Source organism: Podarcis liolepis (assembly GCF_965112155.1).
Source record: "Podarcis liolepis genome assembly, chromosome: 3".
NCBI classification, from domain to species: Eukaryota; Metazoa; Chordata; class Lepidosauria; order Squamata; family Lacertidae; genus Podarcis; species Podarcis liolepis.
In genome coordinates, this window is record NC_139557.1 from 89749966 (window position 1) to 89775272 (window position 25307).

Below are 25307 nucleotides of genomic sequence, written 5' to 3' on the forward strand. Positions count from 1 at the left end.
CCTTTTTTCCTTTAAAATTAAATATGAGTTTATAGTGTTACAGACTCAAGAAGGCTACTATATATGGATGAAGAGAGGACAGTTTATTGAGAAATATTGATTCTTGCTCATCCTGTCCTTGATTCACATATACAAGTATATTAAATTTCACTAGTCCAATTTTTCTTATGGCTTTTCATGGAAAGTAAGTAACTAAGGAATACAGAAGGATTGTAGGAGCTTTGCCAACTATGAAACGCTGTTCCAGATGTTACTTGAGTCAGCTGAAGTTTTCAAAGTAAATAATGCAAAGCCAAAAAATGGCACTTCAGATGCCATTAAAAAGGTTAACTCCTTTTTTCAGGCAACTTCCCATGGCATAGATCTGTGGTTCCCAATTCAGGGTCAGGGGACCCCTGGGGGTCCACAGAACACACCTGGGGGTCCGTGGCAACATCTTCTGCCAGAGGCTCACTTACCTTGTTGATTGCACAGAGAAAGCCACAATGATGATCCACAGATCACCCAGCCTCTGCTCCCAACCAGGGCCTGCTGTGTTTCAAACAGAACCAGGATCCAGCACTTGGCATTGGGCTGTTGCATACTGATTCTTGGGAAATGTTGACTTCTTTCCCAATTAAAGAGAGAGCTTTGATTAAAAAAATTAAAATCTAGAGTGTTGTTAGTAGCGGCTGCTGAACAGGTGCTCATGGTATGGATGTAATGAATGAATACACTTAATTTTTTTGTAAGGGAATTCTTGACTATTATTCTTTCTTCTGTTATTTAGCCCTGTGCCATAGGGCAGAATGTGCAGGCCATAGCTCAGTGGCAGAACATCTGCTTTGTATGCAGAAGATCTCTGGTTTAATCGCTGGCATTTCCAGGTGGGGCTGGGAATCTTTCTGAAACCTTGCCAGTTTCCCCTGCCAGTCACTGCAGACAGTACTGAGCCTTATGGACCAATGGTCCAACTTGGTGCAAAGCAACTTCCTGTGTTCCTTTGTAGGGCAGAGATTCTCAAGTGTCTTTTTGTGTGCTCCATCTTTCTGAAGTCATGTTCCATAGCATCTGGTGTCATAGTAATTAAATGTTTAAAAGTCAGAATTAAAAGTATGATATTTAAATATAAAGGCTTCTGTACATCAGAGGAAGTATAACAATACCAGGTCTTGTTGTGTTCTTCAAAACATGTATAGGGATCACTAGATGGTGATAATTAAAGTTCCAGGCATTTTAACTTCTGGACCCAGCACAGATTTAGCCAACAGTTTGTTTCTTCAAAACAAGGGGTAAATGTTATAATATACTTGAATGTACTTTTATGATAGCTGTACTCCATTAGGCATTCTTAAGGGTACCTTTCTAAGTACCCTTTGTGATAAGCAAGTCCTACTGAACTCAGTAAAACTTCATTCCAAATAATCATTTGTAGAACTGAGCCACCAACCTCTTTCTATACCACAAAAGTGAATTGAACTCATTTGCTATATGTTGAACTGTCAAGGGTGTTTGTTTGCCGTACAGCAATTTATTTATGAATTAATAGGTAACTAATCTACTGGGAGGGTCTTAGTCAAATATAGGTTTAGTAGAAAGATAAAGCCAAACTGTATTTTTTTATGTTCTTACTATATGTTTACCTTTAATGAAGTTACTTTATCTTTCGCTTAGGATTTATAAACGTGGGAAACAAGCCCAGTGTATAGAAGGAGGTTGAAAATATGAATAGAGCTATTGTAATAGAAAGCAATGCATTGCCGGGTCACCTACAGTTAGACAATTATTAACACACTGGACCCCTATATTTCTCTGCTTCCTTTCTTTCGGCTTTGTTTGCTTGGCTGCAACATACCACAGAGTTTGCAATGCAAACATTTTTTGTTGTTTCTGTCTTTTTTGTAACATTCACACTGCTTCTTCTGTCATGCAGTTCTACCGTATTTTTCGCTCTATAAGACGCACCAGACCACAAGACGCACCTAGTTTTTGGAGGAGGAAAACAAGAAAAAAAATATTCTGAATCTCAGAAGCCAGAACAGCAAGAGGGATCGCTGCGCAGTGAAAGCAGCAATCCCTCTTGCTGTTCTGGCTTCTGGGATAGCTGCGCAGCCTGCATTCGCTCCATAAGACGCACACACATTTCCCCTTACTTTTTAGGAGGGAAAAAGTGAGTCTTATAGAGCAAACAATACGGTAGGTTAGCTTCAAGCAAAGCAATGTCAATATGGAGCATTCCTTAGAGCTATCTGCATCAGTGTATGCCTCACTGACTGACTTTCTTGGTGTCCCACCTGATTCATAGCGTACTAAGCAAGCTCCTAAAATTCTGAACCCTAAAGGAATAATTCAGAGTAGATCAATGAATAACTAGGAACAGATAACTAGATGAAGTGCCAGGAAGCTGTTGTTTGTTGGCAGAATATCATGGGAAACCTAATAAGGTCTTGCGGGCTTCAAAATAGTCATTGTCTTAAATGCATAGCTGTGTCACATACCAATGTGATAAAATATAATGGAGTAAAACCTAGGGTGGAGTCTTGCTTGCTGCCTACAATCATTGAAACTCTTTAAAAGAGAGTTAAGTTGCTCTCTTAGAAAGCAGTGATGGCCATCAACTTGGATGGCTTTAAAAGAGAATTAGACAAATTCATGGCTATCAGTGACTACTAGTCATGGTGGCTGTGGTCAGGGGCTTAGCATCTGCGATTACCTCCAGAGGTGCATGCTTGCACTGGGCTGGGTGGATGAGTGCCACCAGAGCCCCCTGCTTCCGCTCCTGGGTCAGGCTTGATGGGGGGGGGGTGGAGCTGCCAGACCAGCATCAGAGAGGGGTAACGCCTCTTCTCCGAAGCTTTGCAAGGCCAGCATTAGAAATGGGCAACGCCTGGGTCAGCAATCTCTTGTCTCTCAATTAGTTATGGAACTTCCCCAGTAGTAGGAATAACAGCTAACTTGCGTGGGTTTCACATGAGCTTTCTGGTCCATTTCCCTTTCATTTTCATTTGTGAACCACCTTGTGATCTTTGGGTGAAGGGTGGCGTGCAAATTTAATAAGTAGTAATAATTTTCATAATCCCGCTCTGCCCTATTTCCGCATGTACATTTTGATCCGCATATTAGTTGGCAAGATGAGGGTCGGCTCAGTTCATGTTGTGATTCATAAAGATCAAATTTCTCAAATATTGTTTATGTGCAGCAGAAGTTGTACGTGACCAAAGAATCGCAGCCTAACATCTTGGCAGCTTTTAAACAGAACGGCTAAATGGAACTTGCATGTTCAAAAGTAGCATGCCCCCGAGTATCAGCTCTTTGGGTATGCAAACACAGAGCTCTATTTCTGTCATTCCCTTCTTGTGAGCTTGCCATAGGAATCTTGCTGTTTGGTGTTGGAAATAGAATGAAGGGCTATGCTGGCTTTTGACCTGAACCAAGAAGCCATTGCCTGTATTTGTAACACACGATTTTTAGCCCCTGACCAGTCATCCCTAGTGGAGTAAGATTTGCACAATACTTTTGTAGCAGGAGTGGGAAAACTCCAGCCTATGGGCCATTGTTGGCCAGCTAGGGTGTGCAATTTGGCATGCAAGACCGTTTTCTCCAACTCCTCCTCACATGTCAATCAGCTGGCATCACTTGTGACATCAGCTTATGGGGGGGAGGGGGGGTTCCTTTGTGTGCTGGCTGCATGCGTACCAAGGATAAATCATGCTCAATTGGCTAGGCATACCTGTTCCATGCATAGCCAAACCTGTCCCACCCAGTCAAAGCAAGCAGTCTCATTTTTTTGCAGGTATTGGCTGAGAGAGGGACTTTTTGGTCTCGCAGCAGATGCTTTCAAAATGCCAGCTTCTCCCCCACTCCATCAGTTGATGGAGATGGGAACAAGAAGTGCTTTGCTAGCCTGCTGCAGAGCATTGGGCCAGCAATGCCCCTTATGCTACAGTTCCCAAGCACCTAACAGCTATTTGGGTGTCAGACACTTGGGAGCCCTGAATATAGGGTTTTGACACATGCATGAGACAACCCACCTGTTAATCATGTGGTCTCAATAATGGCACCATTTGATTGACAGGGGGGTTGTTTCACCCATCTGTGAAAGTTCGCCTGCAGGGTAGGCCAAATTTTTTCCTCACCCTTATTCTATAGCTAATTAATTTAAGAAGCTGCAATATACCAGAGTGAGAAATTTGAAATACTCATCTTTTGACGCTGTGGTCCTCTCTGTAAGGCAAAAAGTATTGGATTTGAGTCTAGCTACTTTTGTTCAATACTGCTGGCAAGAATTTTAATTTTTGTACCACACTCTTATAAAAGAAAAAAAAAAAAACTGCAGCAGCAAGAGTTGTTGCCATTTTGAACTGGTGGGCATGTCCCCCTACGCCTGTGGGCCACTTGTCAGTTGCCTGATTTCATCATAACATCAAATGAGCTGTTTTCCTTTGCCCCTGCAGTTTGGCATCAAGCTGTATGGACAAAGAATGTGTTTTTCTGCGGAGCCTGCCTTAGGCGCCAGTCAACTGATCAGCACTTCAGTTCCAGTAGTGCCAGTCAACAAAGCATTTGATGACACATGGGCCCCTCTGCACCTCATATTTGACATCAGAGAACACTAGAAGCTGTGCAAAGGGAACTGAATCTGACCAACAGGTTGCTTCTTATCTCCCCCCCCCCCCACCCACCACCACCCATTGGCCAAATTTGAGAGATGGACAGCACTTTGCAGCACCAACAACCATCTCATCAGTGGAACTTCAGTTCATTGCATTGTTATTTTGAGTCAGCTGATCTTCGGTGCTTCAGAAGCCAAGTGTGAAGCACTTCTTTAGCTCTATAAATCAACTGATCATTAGGACTTCAGAAGAATCTGCTGATTGGTACTTCAGAAGCCCCTTTTGGCCGAGCTAGCTTAAATGAAGAGGCCTGGCAGGCCTAATTAGATCCATGGGCTGGAGGTTCCTTAAAATTAATTATTGTGAAGCTTTGTGGCTTGTAATAGACTTCGTGGAAATATTCCTCAAAAAGCACTTCTATTCTTGGGGTCAAATAAATCTCATGTCTTCCACTGACACATTTTTCCTTTTTATTTTTAGCATGGCGACAGAATTATACCTTCCTGACTAGATATCACTGTTTAACAACACAAGTTGTGCAAACGTGTTAGATGAAGTGACTCACATGTATGAAGTTATTTTTAGACTTTTAATTTGTGCTATACAGAATGTAACGGGGGGAGATGGTATACAGCTAGAGCCCTTTATTATGGCTTACAGAGCTCGTGAACTCATCATGCCTTTAAAAGATGACTAAGCAAGGGGTCTGTTAGCACTTCCAGGAATTTACAGACATGACTCATGCATCTATTGTCTACAGACATAGCACCAAGGTATCTGTGAGTCAACTTGTTTGGAAATAGTATTTGCAGCAACTGACATGAATGCTAACATACTTTTTATCTAGAAAACATGGAAAAAAAAACTTAAGCATGGTTTTGCAAAGTTCAGATTCTCAAGCCAAATTCAGGCAGTCTTTGGGCATGTAGCAGGCTGTCTGAAATGTTTGCATATGCTGGTGTCAGCGTTTTCTATCTTTATTAGAGCTGTTCCTTGATCTAATCTAGGATCGCCAGTAATTCTGCATAGAAGCCTTGGGTTTATCTTTGCTCCCCCTTTTCTAATGCAAAGCCTTGTCACTTCTATATAGCAAAATCTCTCTTTCTCCTCTTGGTTGAAACTCAAGGTTTGTGCTCTAGTCACCTCCTGCCTTGCCTAATTCAACCTTATTTTGGAAGGAGGATTATGGCTAGAGATGAGAGAACTGAGATGTGCCAAAGTCATTCACCTCATTCAGTCCAAATGATCCCTTTCCTCAGTTTTCTACACTGTTTACCAAGCTCCTTCCCACCATCTGGTATAAAAACTCCTTGCTCTTACCGCTAAAGCCCTCCACAGACTTGTCCCTGTCTCCTGTCCTCCACCCCATGACTTTCCTCAGACACATATTGCCTCTGCTGCTCAAGTGTCCTGCTTTTTTAAGTTTTTCTGCCCTTCCTTTCTTGCACACTGAATCCCCTCCTAGGACTACATAGTTTTAACTCCCAATATTTGTTCAAAATCCCTCATCAGACTTCTCCTGTTTTTTATATAATTTTTATTAAATTTTCTGTTTTACGTTTTAGAATATTCATTTAAGCAACCTTAAAATATCAATGACTTCTCTTCTTCTCTTTCCATGGTTCATTTTGCATAACATAAATTCCTGCATATTTTACATAAACTGAACCATTCAGTATTCCATTCTTACATCCATCAAAGCTTATTTACACTGTTGAATTTATCTTAACGCTGCCAACGTTTTCAAGTATACACAATTTCAATAAACATTTTCCAGTCTTCTTTAAAGGTATGTTCTTCTTGTTCTCTTATTCTATATGATAGGTCCGCAAGCTGCGCATATTCCATCAGTTTAAGTTACCATTCTTCTTTAGTTGGGACTTCGCTCGTTTTCCAGCCTGTTAAGCCTTTGGCTGGTAACCTCAGCTGGTAAAAATCCCCATGTTATTCCAACTGCTGCTGTCAGCTCATTGGCCCAGGCTTCTGAGGATGGGAGAGGTGTATTGGATACCTGAGTTCTTGTTCTTGCTGGTTTAATTTATAACTGGAATGTTGTGTTTGGTTTCCTATTTTTGATTTCATTGCTATGTTTTGTTTTGAATTTATGTCTTTCTGCCCTAGGACTTTTGGGCAAAGGACCAAGGTTAATTTTTTTAAAGAAATAATGAAGAGTGTCTGTGCATATCTTCCCCTGTCCCCCTTGCTTTTCCTTTCCCTCTCCTCCTGTTGGACTTCCCGTAGATGAAATGTAGGCTGTTTCTGATTTGGTGGTATGAGAGTCAGTGTGGAGTAGTAACTAGAATGTTGAATTAGAACTGGGACAGACACGGTTCAGATCCCTGCTCAGCCATGCTTCTCACTGTGCCTATGGCTGGTTGTGAGGGATACAGGTTGCGGGGACAAAACATCTATTCTACCTCAAACTCTTTGGAAGGAAGGCAGAATACAAATGTAATGAAATAAATGCATACCTGTATGTATAAATAAATACATTCCAAGGCCACTGCTTGTGTTAAACTTTTCAATTTTGTATCTAGTTATATTGATCTTTTATATTTCATGTGGGGCAAGTTCTCGTCTTCAGAGGGGGGTCATGAATACAGGGAGCAAGGGGAAACTTCTGTAAGAAATTGGAAATCAGCTGGGGCTAAGAAGTGAAATTGTTCACAGGAGATTTGGGGTCAGGAGAAGCTGCACGTTAAGGAGGAATTATAGAAGTACAAATGTACTATGGGCAAGAAAGCTGAGAAGGCATGGGGGTCAACTTGATCATGCACATTGATTCAATAACTGGACATAATAGAACCTTGGTGGGGGTTTGTTAACTGGAAGAAGCCTTTGCTTCCCTTTTCTTCTGAAACAGTCCTGTGGTTGGGGTGGGTGGGGGATTCAGCAATCACTGAAAGACTAATCACCGCAAATGAAAGCTTTTCTGAATTGACAGTCATGTCTCTATTATGCTTTTAAACATGACTTCAGTACTATATACTTTGCTCTTAAAACAAAGCTTTTGACTTACTTAATAAGAGGAAAACTGCTATTAGTGCCTTTCTCAGTAAGGCAGAGGTTTTAAAAATCTAGATAATGGGGAAATTTAGGATTCTTGAGTAAAAAGACAAATGAAACTAATACAACAGATACTGTTAACTTTCTTCACTGAAGTTTTATTATCCTCTCTCACTGCTTTATACCACTTGCAGAAAGAAATTTTGCTTTTAAAAGAAACCTGATGCTTGAGGGAAAAGTAATTTAAAATAACAACCAAACACATAAAGGAAATGGAATTTAAATACAAAGCGCAAACAACAAAGAATAGAATCATAGAATTAAAGAGTTGGAAGGGATCACAAGGGTTATCTAGTCCAACCCCCTGCAATGCAGGAATCTCAACTAGATCATACAAGGCAGGTGGCCATCCAGCCTCTGCTTAAAAGCCTCAAGGGAAGGAGAGCATTTGTGGCCCCCACCTAGAGCTTATAAAACAATTTGAAACAAAATTTAAAAAATCCTTCCAGTAGCCCCTTAGAGACCAACTAAGTTTGGTATGAGCTTTTGTGTACATGCACACTTCTTCAGATACTTTTGTGCATGTACAACATAAGTTCATACCAATAACAAACTTAGTTGGTCTCTAAGGTGCTACTGGAAGGAATTTTTAAATTTTGTTTCGACTACGGCAGACCAACACGGTTACCTATCTGTAACTAAAACAATTTGAGTTTGTTGAGTGAAAGGAAGCTTTACGTTGTCATAATGTTAAAGTTTTGCTGTGGATGTTACACTGATAAGCTTAGAAGTTTCTTAATCTGTTTGTCAAATGAGGAAGATGAAAGCAAGAAAGAACAAAATCCCTTAACCAATCGTCTCTTTCTTCTTTGCAGTTGACCTCCCACTCTATTTTCCTCGGGACCAGCCAACATTAACGTTTCAGTCTGTCTATCACTTCACTAACAGTGGGGAGCTCTATTCGCAGGCCCAGAAAAACTACCCCTACAGTCCACGTTGGGATGGCAATGAGATGGCCAAAAGAGCAAAGTAAGTCACCTCTCCTTTTGTGGGGTAGTTCTGCAATATACTATACATGTACTGTAGTTTGCTTTCTGTTTGAACTAGCTAACCGCCTCTGAAATGTGATTAGGGGAAAGTGAGGTGAATGAAGCCTAAGCTACTTTCTTACATGCAGATACGCTCTGCTCCATTCACTTTCTTCCCTCCAGACCTTTTCCTTACCGCCAAACTTTAGCTCCTTTTCCTTTTAGCTCCCCTCCCTATTACATGACCTTCCGATTCTCAGGTGTCCTCCTTAAATGAAGTGCAGATTTGTCAAGTACATCCCAGGGCAGTTCCCAACATAAAAATGATAAACATAAAAATGGGTTTTTCATCTCTGTCCGGCCATGTTCTCCTCAAGTCCTCCAGTTGTTGACTCTGCCATTCATTGCCCTCAGCTCCTTGAAATACCAAGGAGCCAACATAACTCAGTGACTTGCTGACAGACATGTCAATGTGACCATATTGGTAGCATGAGTAATCTCCCAATTTCTGGCAGGACCACTGGACAGATCTGTGGGAAATTCCCCCAGGGACATTAGGAAGCTATCTGGCTCCATACATCTCCAGTGGTAGATGTTTCCATTGGCCCCATACCCTGCAGCATACAGCCCAAGCCTGATTAGAGGGTCATATATCCATGACAGCAGTCTTTGTCAGCTCCTCCACCAAACACTAGTACAGAAAAGCAGGTCTAAAGTGTGTCCTGCCACATGCATTTTGCCAGATATAATCTGAGACAAACCCATGGTTTTCATGGCAGTGATGAAATTTTGAGCTGCTCCAAATAAGGTTGCCTCAGCATGTGTGTTGAAATCCCCCAAAACTATAGCCTTGGGGTTCTCCACACCACCTCCACAAGCTCAAGCAGGCATTTAATTGTTACTTTCAGCAATTTTCTTATTCTGAAACCTGTAGTGGGATTATACAATTGTATTTATCCATTTTATTGTGGCAATATTGAGCAGATCTACATCGTTAAGCCACTTTTTGCTTTGTTTCACTTTACATCAAGGGCCAAAGTATTTGAAGTAAAATGAAAGGAAGATTTGAGATTGGGAGATAGTTGGCCATATTGGCCGCATCTAAAGATGGTTTTTTAAGAAGCGGTTTAATAACCACCTCTTTCAGCGGGTCTGGGAAGGCTCCCTCACAGAGGAAAGCATTCACCACCCCGCAGAGCCCATCACCCAGCCCTTCCCGGCATGCTTTTATTAGCCAGGATGGGCAAGGATCAAGGAGACAGGTGATTGGTTTCACTTGTCCAAGCCCCCTGTCCACATCCTCGGAGGTAACAGATTGGAATTGATTTCATGCAACTCGACTAGAAAGGACTCTAGCACTCTCCTGCCCCAGCCCTGCTCCCACTGTGGAGTCTACCTTTTCCCGAATCTGAGTGACTTTATCTGCAAAACTTTGCAAAATCATTGCAGGAGATCTTGGGGTCTTTACCAGGCCCCGATGGCAAAGGTGGTTCTGTTAAATTGTGAACTACCTGAAAGAGTCTCCTGAGGATGTGAAGAAAGTCCTCTTCATCATCGCTGTCGCCACTTGGTAGGCTCAATATTGACCTCCAACCTGTGTCTGGTCCGATTCAGAATGAGTTTTCCGCCACCGGCGCTCTAGCCGTCTCAGTAATTGTTTCATCACCCTCAGCTCCGGGGGAAACCGTGGGTCTGACCGGGCTTCATGCAATTGGAGAGGGCGCTTCAGAGCCATACAGTTGATAGCCTTGGTTAACTCTGCATTCCAGTGGGCCACCAGGGAATCAGCTGAAAGGCCATCAACATCCCTTACCACCCTCTGGAAACCATTTGGCTCCATTAAAGGGGGGGCAGACCATCGGAATCAGTCCCACCTCCCTGCTCCCTGCAAAGGGGAAGGGTCGCAGAGAAGTCCAGTTGTACCAGGAAGTGATCTGACCATGGCACTTCCTTTGTTTCACTTTTACTGGGTGTCAGATCACCTACGTCAGTAGAGGTGAACACCAGGTCTAAGGCATGTCCGCGACTATGAGTTGGACCAAACTTATTCAGGGACAGCCCCATGGAGGCCGTATTTTCCACGGTCCCGAGCATCCCCTTGTAGGTGCTTTCTATTGGCCTGTCAAATTGCAAAAAATGTTGAAACAGCAGCATGTTAGAAATCAGCAAGTTGTAAAAATAAAATAGGTTTGATCACTCCTTGAAATATAGCAGAAAGCACCATTCGGTTTAGTTTAGTTGTGATTAATGGATGAATATGCTGATACCATAGTATAAACTCAGCAAAATAGAAAAGTTTACGTTACGTGTGGATTGCTACATGTAATTAATGCATTCTCTGTGGGGCTCCATTGCATTTGATCCAGAAACTGCAGTTGGTGCAGAATGCAGTTGGGGTGTTATTGGATTGTTGTTTTTATTTTGATTATATATATTGTGGTTTTTCTGTTGATCTTTTCTGTGAACCTTCCGGAGATCTCCGGGTATAGGGTGGTATATAAATCTAATAAATAATAATAATTAATTATAATAATGCTGCCACACAGTTGCGGTCAGAGGGAGACCCTGCCAGTATATAACATCTTGTTCAGATGTTGCCGATTTGCTACCAGGCCAAGTTCAAGTTGTTAATATTAGCACATAAAGACCTTAAGAGCTTGGAATCAGTTTACTTGTGGGGTCATCTTAATCTATATATGCCCACTTGACCGCCTTGATCTGCAGAACTGGCATTATGGCACGTGTTGCGTAATACTCACTAGGCACTGGTAAAAAATTCGATTTTTTAGTCTGCAAGCACCTGCACTTTGGAACTCTCTGCTGATTGACATCAGGCCGGGGCCTTCGCTGTACTCTTATCAGCACCTGCTTAAAACATTTTCATTTAGTCAAGCCTGCCCAGACAAACAGAATTTACATGTGTTTTATTTCTTTTTAACTACTGCTGATTTCAATCATATTTTGAATGTTTAAATACCTGTTTTTAACTGTTTTTTAAAAATCAATTTTGATTTTTTTAAAATATTTTTTGCAACCCACTTAAGAGGGCATTTTGTTTGTTTTGCTTTTACAGTCAAGCAGTATATAATTTTGTTAATAAATGAATAACTTTTGCCAGGGGAATATAAAGAACTATTATTCTGCCCTCAGTTAAGTCTGTGATCAGTGACATGATTGATTTAAATTAATCTAAGGATGAATAAAGTGACTGGTAGAAGTGCCACCCGATAATTAGGGGGCTTCTCACTTCATGTTTTGCTTTATTTTGAAGCATGTGGGCTGGTCGTGATTGCATGAAGGTATAGATTACAGTTCAGGGTGAGCACATGGAAATCTGAAAGCATCCTGGGAAGGGAATGAGATTCCTTGTCATTGTGAACAAAGGCTGTCAATTTAAGGTGACATCCTTGAACCTGTGAAACAGCTTCAGCTATGGAAACACATATTCAGTAATATGTGAAGGGAACTGTACACCTGAATTTCTTCACTGCTGAAGGCGACCAGGTTCTGAATTCAGGCTGGCTGATTATTCTGTTTCGCTTTTTGCTTATTTTTCCATAGTCATGGAATAGACCATAAAAAAACCTCTCACATAGTAGGAGTGCAGTATACAGCATTTTTAACTATCTGCAATGGTGAATCGCAGCATAGTTAACCAGTGTGGTTGAGAATTCGTACTTTTATAAAATACAGAAATGTCAAATAGTACCTGTCTTCATGGTGATATACTGCAGTGGGAATTTTTAAAGACATTGATCCTTCATGGGAGGTGCTGCCAGTTTAAACATGCCTACCTTTTATTGTCTTGTTGGGTGTGTCCTTATTATCTTGCCCTTCCAGGGTTCTGGCATGGGTGTTACTCAGAAGATCAAGAGAAGCAGTTATAAATCAATATCATCTCTCACAAAATATTACGCAGCATAGACTGGTGTAGTAGTATAAGAATTCACAGAGGTCACTGTAAATTCTTATTATAAGACCTTTTTAAGAAAATGAACAAGTTAAAATGCAGTGCCATCACAGTTTCTTCAAAAGTTTGGGGAAGACATCATAAAAGAAGATCTTTTTTTATTCCCTCCTTTTCACTGCTTCTGGTTGTGCTCTCTGCCCTGACCATTGGACTGACAAAGCTGTTCGTATAATCAAGCAATAGCCTTCAAATGTGAAGTCAATGGTGGTGTTCCTCCAAATACCACCAGCTGGAGGTTGAGACCAAACATTTTTGCCTTCAAACGTGGGTTTCCCAGAGGCATCTCTCCAACTACTGTTGGAATCAGGACTAGATCCTGGACTGGGTGGACCTTTGATCTGATCCAACAGGGTTATTCTTATGCCAGGATTTAAGACAGTAAGGCTCTGCACAAAATAATCCAATTCATGCTTGCAAGGAACCAAGCCCTGTTTGTTAGTCTTGATATTCAGAGGTTGGGTTTATTCTGTTAAGTCCCTCGTTAGGAACTTGAATGTTCATTTTTAGCTTTCATTGTGCATTAAAGTCATATGGGGAACATTTTCATTTAAGAAACTTAGAATCTTTTTTCAGATTTCTAATTTTTTCATAAAAATTAGGAAACACCTATAAAATTTCTTGTTCAGGTTTCATTAGTAAAAATAATACAAGTCGATGGTTGGTTTTTTTACAGGCTATTTTATCAACTTTTGTTATTTAATTTTAAGTGCCATTGTTGAGTGAAATGGTTGCGTGGCGCTGTGGTCTGAACCACTGAGCCTCTTGGGCTTGCCAATCAGAAGGTTGGCAGTTCAAATCCGCACAACGGGGTGAGCTCCCATTGCTCTGTCCCAACTTCTGCCAACCTAGCAGTTTGAAAGCATACCAATGCAAGTAGATAAATAGGTACCGCTGCGGCAGGAAGGTAAACAGTGTTTCCATGTGCTCTGACTTCTGTCACGGTGTTCCATTGCACCAAAAGCAGTTTAGTCATGCTAGCCACATGACCCGGAAAGCTGTCTGTGGACAAAAGCTGGCTCCGTCGGCCTGAAGCGAGATGAGTGCCACATCCCATAGTCACCTTTGTCTAGACTCAACCATCCATGGGTCATTTACCTTTACCTTTTTTACTTTTTATGTTCAAAACACCCACCTTCTTTCTCTTTGCCTGTTTTCATTTATAAATTCTCTCTACTTATGTGCGTCCAACTGATGAGTAATTTCTACACAAGCTTTCTCCATTTTTGCTCTTGCTTTTTATATACAAAGTGACTCCATATATTTCCCCTTGTAAAGCCTTTATTTATGTCCCGTATTTACAAATGGGGACAACGCACAGTCACATCGTCCTGAAAAATCTTGTTTCCTCTTTTAAAGAGATTTATGAATTCTTAGTTTGAAAATAAATACCGTATTTTTCGCCCCATAAGACGCACTTTTTCCCCTCCAAAAATGAAGGGGAAATGTGCCTGCGTCTTATGGGGCGAATGCAGGCTTTCGCTGAAGCCTGGAGAGCGAGGGGGGTCGGTGCGTACCGACCCCTCTCGCTCTCCAGGCTTCAGGAAGCTCTGCGCAACCCTCGGGAGACCGGCTCGAGGGTTGCGCAGAGCTGCCTGCAATCCCGGGACCAGCGCAGCTCTGCGCGGCCACCGGGAGCCGGGGGAGAAGCTCCGCCCCGCTCCCGGTGGCCGCGCAGAGCTGCCTGCAATCCCGGGACCAGCGCAGCTCTGCGCGGCCACCGGGAGCCGGGGGAGAAGCTCCGCCCCGCTCACGGTGGCCGCGCAGAGCTGCCTGCGGTCCTGGGACCAGCGCAGCTCTGCGCTGCCATCCGGAGCGGAGCGCTAAACTCCGCCCCGCTCCCGGTGGCCGTGCAGAGCTGCGTGCGGTCCTGGGACCAGCGCAGCTCTGCCCGGCCACCGGGAGCCGGGGGAGAAGCTCCGCCCCACTCCCGGTGGCCGCGCAGAGCTGCGTGCGGTCCTGGGACCAGCGCAGCTCTGCCCGGCCACCGGGAGCCGGGGGAGAAGCTCCGCCCCACTCCCGGTGGCCGCGCAGAGCTGCCTGCCGTCGCGGGACCAGCGCAGCTCTGCCCGGCCACCGGGAGCCGGGGGAGAAGCTCCGCCCCGCTCCCGGTGGCCCTGCAGAGCTGCGTGCGGTCCTGGGACCAGCGCAGCTCTGCCCGGCCACCGGGAGCCGGGGGAGAAGCTCCGCCCCACTCCCGGTGGCCGCGCAGAGCTGCCTGCCGTCGCGGGACCAGCGCAGCTCTGCCCGGCCACCGGGAGCCGGGGGAGAAGCTCCGCCCCGCTCCCGGTGGCCCTGCAGAGCTGCGTGCGGTCCTGGGACCAGCGCAGCTCTGCCCGGCCACCGGGAGCCGGGGGCGAAGCTCCGCCCCACTCCCGGTGGCCGCGCAGAGCTGCGTGCGGTCCTGGGACCAGCGCAGCTCTGCCCGGCCACCGGGAGCCGGGGGAGAAGCTCCGCCCCGCTCCCGGTGGCCCTGCAGAGCTGCGTGCGGTCCTGGGACCAGCGCAGCTCTGCGCCGCCATCCCGAGCGGGGCGCTAAGTCCCGCCCCGCTCGGGATGGCGGCACAGAGCTGCCTGCCGTCGCGGGACTGCAGGTAGGTCTACGCCGCCATCCCGAGCGGGGCGCTAAGTCCCGCCCCGCTCGGGATGGCGGCACAGAGCTGCCTGCCGTCGCGGGACTGCAGGCAGGTCTACGCCGCCATCCCGAGCGGGGCGCTAAGTCCCGCCCCGCTCGGGATGGCGGCACAGAGCTGCCTGCCGTCGCGGGACGGCAGGCAGGTCTACGCCGCCATCCCGAGCGGGGCGCTAAGTCCCGCCCCGCTCGGGATGGCGGCACAGAGCTGCCCTCCCCATCGCCAGCCCCACAAGCTCGGGGGACAGCGGGGAGGCAGAGCGTGCCTTCCCACTGTTCCCCGACCTGGTTCTTCCAGCCCCGCACCTGGGGGGGGGAATAAATTTTTTTTTCTTTATTTCCCCCCAAAAAAACTAGGTGCGTCTTATGGGCCGGAGCGTCTTATGGGGCGCAAAATACGGTACCCACTCCTGAAATAAATATGTATGAATGCCAGTCTGCTGTAACAGTGGCATGATTTGAAACTGTTTGTTTCTCTGTCTTACCCAGTTTGAGTTGCTATCTTCTTTGAGGCCCGTATATAAATTTCCATGAGTATGAATGAAGTAGTATGGAGCAAAATGTAAATAGTAAACAGAACAACATGTGGTTCTTTTCTGCTTATCTATTGCCGTCCATATGCCTATTTGTGGTCAAGTCAAATTAATGAATAGGAGACTTTGTGGGGAGAAAATGTGAGTGCATTGGTAAGGTGAGCTGGGGAAAGTTGAAGGAAGTTAAAGGAGAGACGACAAATGGCATTATAGGAGCAAAACAAGGAAGCGTGAGAAAGTAGCTAGGACCATTTTAAGGGTGGAGATAGTTATAGAAGAAGGTAGATTGCAATGGATTGACCCAGAAATTCACTCTGACTTTAATGACCTATAAGAAAAACAGAAGATTGGGGGAAAGAGGACATCTATAGATTAGCCGTCAAGAGTAGTTCTACTCTCACAACACAAAAGCTGCCTTTGCAGAAAAGGGGAATGCATGGAGACAGCTGCAGACCAGTGCACTGAAACACACAGTTCATGGTAATCTATGGTGGGCATAAAATATATAGCTAATTGTGAACAACCAATGCTCCTATTCATGGTATAGATATAAAGCAGACCCAGGATTTTTGTTTCCATGGGAAAAAAATGTTGTGTTTTTCTCTTCTTAAGTAGGCATTCATGTCTATGTAAACAGAACATACAGTCTCTCAGCCTGCAATTTTATGTAGGAATATTGTAAATAAAGCTTACTTGTTTGTGCACGTAATACTTAGCTATTGGAAGCATGCCGGATTAGTGTCTGTTCTCAGTTACGCTTTGTTCGGTTCCAGAAAAATCCCATGAGGCTTCAGGAAATGCAGGCAAGGCCTGGTGTTAGCCATGTTTCCATACCATAGTCTAAATTCTAAAAAGTACAAGTTAGGCATTTCCCACACATCTAGGCAAGGGCAGTTAAAATGTTTCAGCATCTTATGAATCTTCTCCTTGTCTATGGGAGAGGGAAGGAGGCGAAATTCTAGCTCATTTGGGTGCAAAGAAGCTACATGTAGGGCAATACTTGGTTGACTCTGAACCATTTCAGATACTTGAAAGTAAGACTTCTGTGGTTGGCAACTCCTTGCCCCTCCCCTTGATTAGAGAAGCAGGATAAATTATGCAAAAACACAAATATGGTTTATTTCAGACCTGGTATCCATATTCTGTATTGTTAGGCAGGTACTGGAGCACCAGTGCCTTGGTAGGTTCTGCCATGCTGATGATGCTTGCCCACCCTCTGATCCCCCAGTGACCACAGCTTACCTGGAAGCTACCATTTTCTTTCCACAGTGTCCAAATGCCAACTCAGTCCAGGGCATTGCAGATGGGGGGGAAAGAGGGCTTTCAGGGGCAGCTGACATATGATGGTGGCATCTGGAATCTTATCCTGTCACCCCAAGTGGCATAGATGACAACATCCAGTGCATGCAGGAAAAAGAAAAGGTCAGATGCCAAAAAGCTCCATTGCCACTCCTTTCAACTGCTATTCTTTGCAGTTTAAAGTTGAAGAAAAAAACGCTCTTCTGCCATGTTCTAGGCTATGCTTCTGGCAAACCTTAGGAAGGAACTCAGTGATGTGCACTTTTCAGAGGGCACTTTAAACCTGAAGCCAGCAGGAGAGCTTCTTCTATGAAAGTACCTGCCAGCCACATTTTCTGTGAATATTTTTAGTGTTAGAAATAGTATTTTAAATAAATAAAAAATTGTAAGGAGAACTCTGCTGAAATGACTTTTAATCAAATGGATTAATTAACTAAACACTGCAAATCTCATTAGAAGTATTGATAGTGAGATTTCATTCCCGGAGCTGGAAAGTATAGTGGATTCTGGGAAAGAACCCTAAAGGTCCGTATTTACTTACTTTGAGTTAATGAAGCCTGCCCTCCTTAAATTTGCGCACTTTAATTTCAAGGAATTGTTCACTAAATAAAATATATAGTTACCGATGGGATAAAATGCCAACATCCAGAAAGACGAAAGTAGAAGGAAGCGACATTTTACTCTAATATCACATAATGCTTTATTATTAAGATACTTAATGCATTATTAGCTTAACAGCTCTTGTAACAAAATCCCCTTTAATTAGATAGATGCTGTGGTAGAGACAAATAAAAAACCAGTGGACCAAAAACGAATGCAAATGATGGCCTGTAATGGAGCAATCTATATTGCAGTGAAATCTGTGTATGTTCATGACGGTGGGTGGCATTACAGTAGTGTCTGGCTAGTTGAATCACATTTTTCATGTACATTTTGAAAAGTGTCGTCTTGGATAGCTGAGTGCAGCTCTTAAGACATGGTATGTTGGTTTCTGACAGGTGCCTGCCAGGGATCTTCAGTGCTGTCATGCATAATGTGGATTTCAGCCAAATTAGGAGGGTTGGGAAACTTATTTCTGGTCACTTCTCATTAAATCTTTGACTTTGGCAAAGGAAAAACAATGATTAAAGATGTAATGCCATAGTGGGAGATAAGCATATGCGAAATTCTTGACGGAATACAGGGTTTTCTAAATAACGAATATGCAGTATTGAAACATTCCATCTCAGCATTGTTGTATATAGCAAAAATTCAAGTATTAAATAAGGGATATAATTACATTTAGATTATTTTATTCAATGAAAGTATAGGATCTCTTATGGCAGACAGTACATTTTTTAAAAAGTGTAGCTTCCCCCCCAGTGCCCAGAAATGAGTACTCTTTAATTATGTATTGATCTACATAGTGAAATTCTTCACAAGATGATTTCTGCTCTCCAGAATGTGAGCTGAATATCTGGTGAGAGATATTTCTCTGCTATTTCCTTCTGTACCCTAAATATGTGTGTGGACACCTTGAAAATGAGCATGCATGCGGCATGCATCTTTTGGCCTGAAGGAAGAGGGAAAGAAATCCAAAAGAAGCTGAAGAATTGCTGCTAACTAATGTTGGTTTTAACTTGAGTATTCATCTATTGCAGTAGAATATGCTAAACTAGAATACTTCCATGGTATTTTTCATACGACCCAGTAGTAAAATACTTGAACAGCAGCAGTGCTTTCAGTGACTCCCATATTCATAGAGAGTCTTTGAGTACAGTTGCCCAACTACCCATGGATCCACCGGAGAGTAATACCGTATTGGCCCGAATATAAGCTGTACCCGAATATAAGCCACACCTTTAAAATTGGAGGTGGGGGGAAGAAAAAAAGGAAAATATCCCAAATATAAGCCGCTCCCTTCCTCGCTGCTCCTGGCTGCATACTGGGGGTGGGGGGGAGCCATGCTGCGTCGCGGTCGGCCTTTCCCCTTCCTCACTCTCTCCCTTCCTTGCCTTGGGGGAGAGGACAGGGGACTATGCATGGGGCGGGCGCCGCTTTGCCATGCTCCTGGCTCTGTTTGCCCCACGCTCCTGGCTGCATACCATAAAGGTGCAAATATAAGCCACACTTTAACTTTGCTTGGTCGGAATTGGGGGGGGGGGGGAGTGAGGCTTATATTCAGGCCAATACAGTAATACTTAGTCCCCTTTTAACCAGTTTACCAACCAAAAATGATTGGGAAAGTTTCTTTTTGGAATTCCATAGGAGCTCATCTCACAACCAAATGGAAATGGTGACTTGATCTCTGCATTTGAATGTGGAAGCTGATACTGTCTAGATTTATGACAAATAATTGCCTGTTCTTCAGAGCACATGTATAATGACTTAGATAAACAAACACATTCAGTCTCATTTTGAAATAGTGTGTTTGATGGACCAACCCAACAAGATGCTTTCCTAGAACACACAAAACTTTTCATCTCTTAATGTAAACTTTTATGTCCCATGAGGACAGTCAAACACAACTAATGCATAGGAAAGCAAAATATATGGAATTTTCCTTTACTTTTTTGGAACAAAAGAATTGTAGATGACAGTAATTAGAAATAGAAAAAGATTTTAGAATGTTAATTTGAATGTAAACAGAACTTAATTTGAATGGAAGTTGATTTTTAATAAGGCCTGCGTCTTTCGTTAAGCATATTTGAAATGTTTTACGTGACCTTGGGATGTTCATAAACTTTGTTTATTGAGCAAATGCTTAACGTAAGACTTTCTTTTCTAGATCATAGGGATACTTCTGAGTATAATGATACATTACAGTTCCATCTAATCCTGTTATGAAATGTGACCTACATACCAAACCACACTTGAAACAAGAACTATTTGCAGTTTTAAATTCTCGTTGTTTTTCTCAATAAACAGGACTTTAAAACTGCTAGGCATACATAAGTTAAAACGAGACAAGTCCATAAACATTTCATTGTATTCTTTTGTCCCACTTTTAGTTAGAGTGACTGTCACACCAGCTGTGACCTGGGGACACGTGATCAGGCTCTCTCATTAGCCATTGGCAAAGTTGGGCAACTTCCAGAGGCCTTCATTAGAAAGGTGTGTACTGCTGATTGGACATCCAACAAATTGCTGCTGACCTTTAGAATAAACACATAGTGGAGAATCTGTGTGCACGTGCCGCGGCTGCCTATGTAGGTGGCAGATATGGAGGTGAGGGAGACCGAGGATCACAGAGCCATGCAGTTGATTGCCCAGTGGTAAAGTGGGTTACTTCCTCTCAAGCTGGCTCCTCAGAGTCCATTTGTTGCAGAAATTGAAGAATCCCGCAAGCTACACCCTTGAGACTTTAGGCATTGCTGTGTAGGAGCTCAAGTTCTGATTCACAGAACTTAAGCTCCTGCCTGCTGTACCCTCTCATGCTCCTAGCAGCAAGTAGCAATTTTGAACTCTGGCAGTCACCTCTGACCCGCCCCCCAGCAGTTTCAGTGCTTGATTGCCACCACATATGCCAGAATCAGCTTGCCAGAAACCACATAAGCTCACCAGTCTGACAAGGGTAGTGCACAGAGGTTGGTCCCAGAAGAGGACAACAGTGTCAAAAATTGTACAGCAGTGAAATAGCAGCCTGCCTGATGATCAGGATCAGGGTCCCTCATGTGAGTATCTCTGGATGGTGGCCTTTACATGTGTGAGAGGATCTGTCTCAATGTGTTGCTTGCTTGTATGTGTCAATAAAAGAGGGTATTTCCATCTGTCAGTCCGTGTGTCCTCTGTGGGGTTGTGCAGAAGCCTGGCATAGACCTTGCACGTGAGCTTCAAAATAATCCATTTGAGCTGCAGCGCAGGTCAATAATTCCCTGATTATTATTTTTTATTCAGAGAACAAAAATCATCCATCATATTTATCTTCTTAATGCCGTCTATGCCCCATGATGTTTACATGACAGGTCACCAATTCAGTGGCCTTACAATATAAAATTGATGCACGGAAACAGAGGAAAGGAGGAAATGGAGGCAGGGGTATGTTACTGTTCCTGAGTGATCTGGAAACATACCATTTGAGGGGAGCACTTCATAGGCAGTTTTCTTCCCTGCCACACTGCAACAAATCAGTTGATTAGGAAAGACGTTTGTCCTATCACTTTTTGAGTTAATTGACTAGTGGCAAAAGATGCTGTGTTGTGTTTGTACTTCAGACATGAAGGTGCATGTGGTTTTTATTTTATACATCAATACTCTGCCATTCCTCCAAAGAACCCATAGCTCCTTTTGTGTTATTCCAAAGCAGTCGCCAAGGAGGCATTGCACCGAAACCACAAGGAGCCAAAAAGTTTTGAAGTGTTTTTCCATGGCACAAGATGCAGTTTCACTTTCCACAAAAGCCATGCAGATGTCTGTCCACCACTATGGCTAAAATACCTCTTTGGGATCAGTTTCTATGCGTTCTTAAATTTCACCTTTTTGCCTTGATCACTTCAGTTATATAAGTAGTAATAAAACTAAATATCTTGAAATCACTTGTGTTTTTTATAACCATCCCCACCCCTAGTGCGTGTCTCTGGGTCAGTGCATTTGGAAAGGTAGTAACCCTGTCTCTCAGAGCATCCTATTATCTGTCTTTTGTGCTTTTAAAGGTTAATTACTGGGAGTTGCACAAAAAGAGCCAGCCAGACTATCTGTGGTCAGGGAAGGGTTGGCCCTCTCCTCGTCAAATGCCCAAGAACAGACTGTTGTGGGTGGCAAGCATTTTCAAAACAAGTTTTCTTTGTTTCAGGACAAGTCGCTGCAAGAACAGGGAACTATAAAGCCTTTAGAATTACCAGTCTGAGCTTCAAAAAGTGTATAGTCAGAGGGATTTACAAGAACTTGGATGCACTTTGTGGCCACACTGTTGACATCCTTTATGTAACATGACATTATTATGAATTGGCAACATCATAATTACAGTCTGAGATGAATAGGTCAAAGACACAAAGTCATATGATCTTTGCCCTGGTCTTTCTTGAGTTTAGCTCTAGCTTTCATCTCATCTATGGAAGAGAGTGGAACGCTCTCCAGATTTTCCCTGGTCTGAATTATTTTGATTAGAAGGGATTTGGTCTGGATTGCAAAGCCTTTGATACTGAAAGTCTACTCTTGGCCTGCTTGCATAAATCATGATGGTTGGGCACTGTTGAGATGGAGTGACTCCTAATAAGATAAACAGAAATGCTTGATAAAAGCCACATTACTATGGTGTTCTCATGTTAATATTTCTGAAAGGCATTTTCTTCCACCTTTTTCCATTTATCACTTGACCTCTGATTGCAGTGCCGAGACAAATGCAAGAAGAGAAGTTGTAATTAATATTATGATTCTTAGTTTGTCCTGTATAAGTTTAGTGTTACTCTGGGCTACGTACAGATGAAGAGAAGAAACAGGTCAATAAATACCTTAAAATGCACTTTGGAAACCATGCCAATTCCCCTGAAACCTTTTTTAAAAATGCAGAATTGCCCTTGAATTCACGGTTCTATTCAGACACGTGAATCTTCCAGCCTGATATGTCTATCATCTCTGCAACCCTTTACCTATGTTTCCCATAAATCCCAAATTTGTAATCCAGTGCCTCCTGTCTCTGGGCTCCCCATAACTGCCCTTTGGGCTCTTTCCAAATGCCTGTTTCTCTGCTTTTGTCCCTGCTTACTGGCCACAGTGAATAATCATCCTGTTCCTAATCTCCCCCAGTCTTAGAAACTGGGATAGAAAAGCTAAGAGCCAAATGGCTTATGGCAGACATGTCCAGTTTCCAAGAGACTGTGATCTACTCCCAGTATAAAAAAACTGGCAGTGATCTACGCATTGTCATTGGAGGGAGGAGGAACATGCGTGGGGTGGGTGGATTGCCCAGAGTTGTTGAGCTTTTTGTGGGGAGGATTGCACAGAGTTTTTAAGGATCCTGCAATCTAACAGGATCAGCCAGGGATCTACCGGTAGATTGCAATCTACTGGTTGGACATCCCTGGCTTATGGGATCCGGGGTGTGGGCACCAAAACAGAATGTCTAGTCACCACTGGGGGAGGGGATCAGCAACACTTGTTATTTATTATTTTGATAAGCATGAATTAATACGCAATTTACATAAGTAAGGTAAAGGTAAAGGGACCCCTGACTATTAGGTCCAGTCGTGACCGACTCTGGGGTTGCGGCGCTCGTCTCGCTTTATTGGCCAAGGGAGCTGGCATACAGCTTCCAGGTCATGTGGCCAGCATGACTAAGCTGCTTCTGGCGAACCAGAGCAGTGCACGGAAATGCCATTTACCTTCCCACTGGAGGTACCTATTTATCTACTTGCACTTTGACATGTTTTCAAACTGCTAGGTTGGCAGGAGCAGGGACTGAGCAACGGGAGCTCACCCTGTCACGGGGATTCGAACCGCCGACCTTCTGATCGGCAAGTCCTAGGCTCTGTGGTTTAACCCACAGCGTCACCCGTGTCCCAATTCACATAAGTAACACATTGTTAATATCACATTTTAGCAGAAATTGTTAATGTATGTTTAATTTGGTGTTGACAATAAAAATATTGGTACCATGCTTCAGTTTTCAAAACACTCTACTCTTTATTGTTAAACTCCTTAATATATTGTCTATCCTTAACATATACTTTGAGGCTTCAAAGCCCATACATTTCTGTAATCCTTGAGTGTCAGCCAGGTGCAAAAAATGGCATCCAGACTTTTGGAGGTGCTCACAAATGCGCCCTCTGGCGCCCTGCTAATTTCGAACGCTGATCTCCACATGAGCTTTTCCATAATCAAACTGTGATCCTTCATTTTCATTGAGGTATATCCATATAGCTTACCATCCCCTTCCCAGCAGCTAAAATATTTGTGACAATATTTGTGATTTTAGCTTTAGAGTGATTGATACGAAAACACTAATTAGCGGGGGTAAGCACACCAGAAATAACTGGCACATCTCTTGAAAGCCACCAATAAAGAGAAGCACAAGTGAGATTAGTTGACACTGCCCCCAAGTAAGAATAACCGTAGAGCATTCAGTGGTCTTGTAGGAGGAAATGGCACATTACATAATGTTGATGACTACTCTTCAATTTATTTATTTTCTCTTAAAGGCCTGTCACTTGCTATTGAAAATTGGGGTTAAGTCAAACCATTCTGTACTGGCGATGAATTGTCTACTTTAGGTGCTGACTTTACACTTCATACTTTCAACCATCTTTGGACCATCAACTGATGTTTGCTTTTTCTTCTTGAAGACACTTCTTGACATTTAAGGCACTGGGGCAACTATAGCCAGAGTATTAACAGATAGAAGTACGTCAACATGAATAGTTATATCATGGAAAGAAGGCTTTGAGGCTCTCACTGTCAAATGGCATGGCATCAGTGTGCTTCTTAAGCAAGTGAAATGTGAAGTTTTCCTTGATAGCTTCTAGAGTATGTATGGTGAAAGAAACTAATGATTTTCCTTGTATTGATATGTCCTTATAGTGTATTTATTGAGACTTCGAACCCCAGCTTGCTGGATCAAAATCAGTCCTCCTTGGAACATTAGGAAGAGGAGATACCACAACTCTAGGGCCCTGACTCACAATTTAGCTAACCTAGTCAGTGTGTTCCTCCACACAGGGTCATTTAAAAAACAACAACCCAATTCATATTCCTTCTTTCTTTTGTTTCCTCTTCCTTTGCAACAGATTTTGTTGAACACACAGGAGTGTGACAAACCTCATTTCTATCAGTCCCCCCCCCCCCCCACTTTCCCTAACGGTAAATTCACAAAACTTTGCTGCATGGATTTAGACTGTGATGAGAACGAGGACGGAATATAAGCTAGGATAAAGAGCAGCTGAAGCATGTGAGAAGGGTCCTAATGAATTGTTACACTAATAAAATGGGGACAACAATATTACAAGGTATCATTTGTCAGCTGTCTTGGGAGGATTCAAAATAAATATATGAAATACAGTGGTATCTTGGTTTGCATACGTTTTGGATTACAAACACGTCAAACCCGAAAGTGTGTGTCCTGGTTTGCAACCTTTTTTGGATTACAACCCTTCTTTTGGGGGGGGGGGATTACAAACAAAAAAAATTTGGAGGCCCCATTGGCGAAAGCACGCCTTGGGTTACAACCTGTTTTGGTTTACAAACGGACCTCCGGAACGGATTATGGTTGTAAACCAAGGTACCATTGTAACTGTGTAGGTTGAAATGCAGTGCCTTTCTTTCCCTGCCTTGAGCTCC

General features: G+C 43.3%; 1 protein-coding gene across 1 annotated transcript in view; it reads left to right on the forward strand.

Moving 5' to 3' along the window:
• Positions 1–25307, forward strand: part of BABAM2 (BRISC and BRCA1 A complex member 2) — a 134848-nt gene that overhangs the window by 100756 nt on the left and 8785 nt on the right. Inside the window, exon 11 of the mRNA XM_083497233.1 lies at positions 8474–8627. Within this exon, the coding sequence (XP_083353359.1) occupies positions 8474–8627 (154 nt within the window). The remainder of the gene's footprint in view (positions 1–8473; positions 8628–25307) is intronic.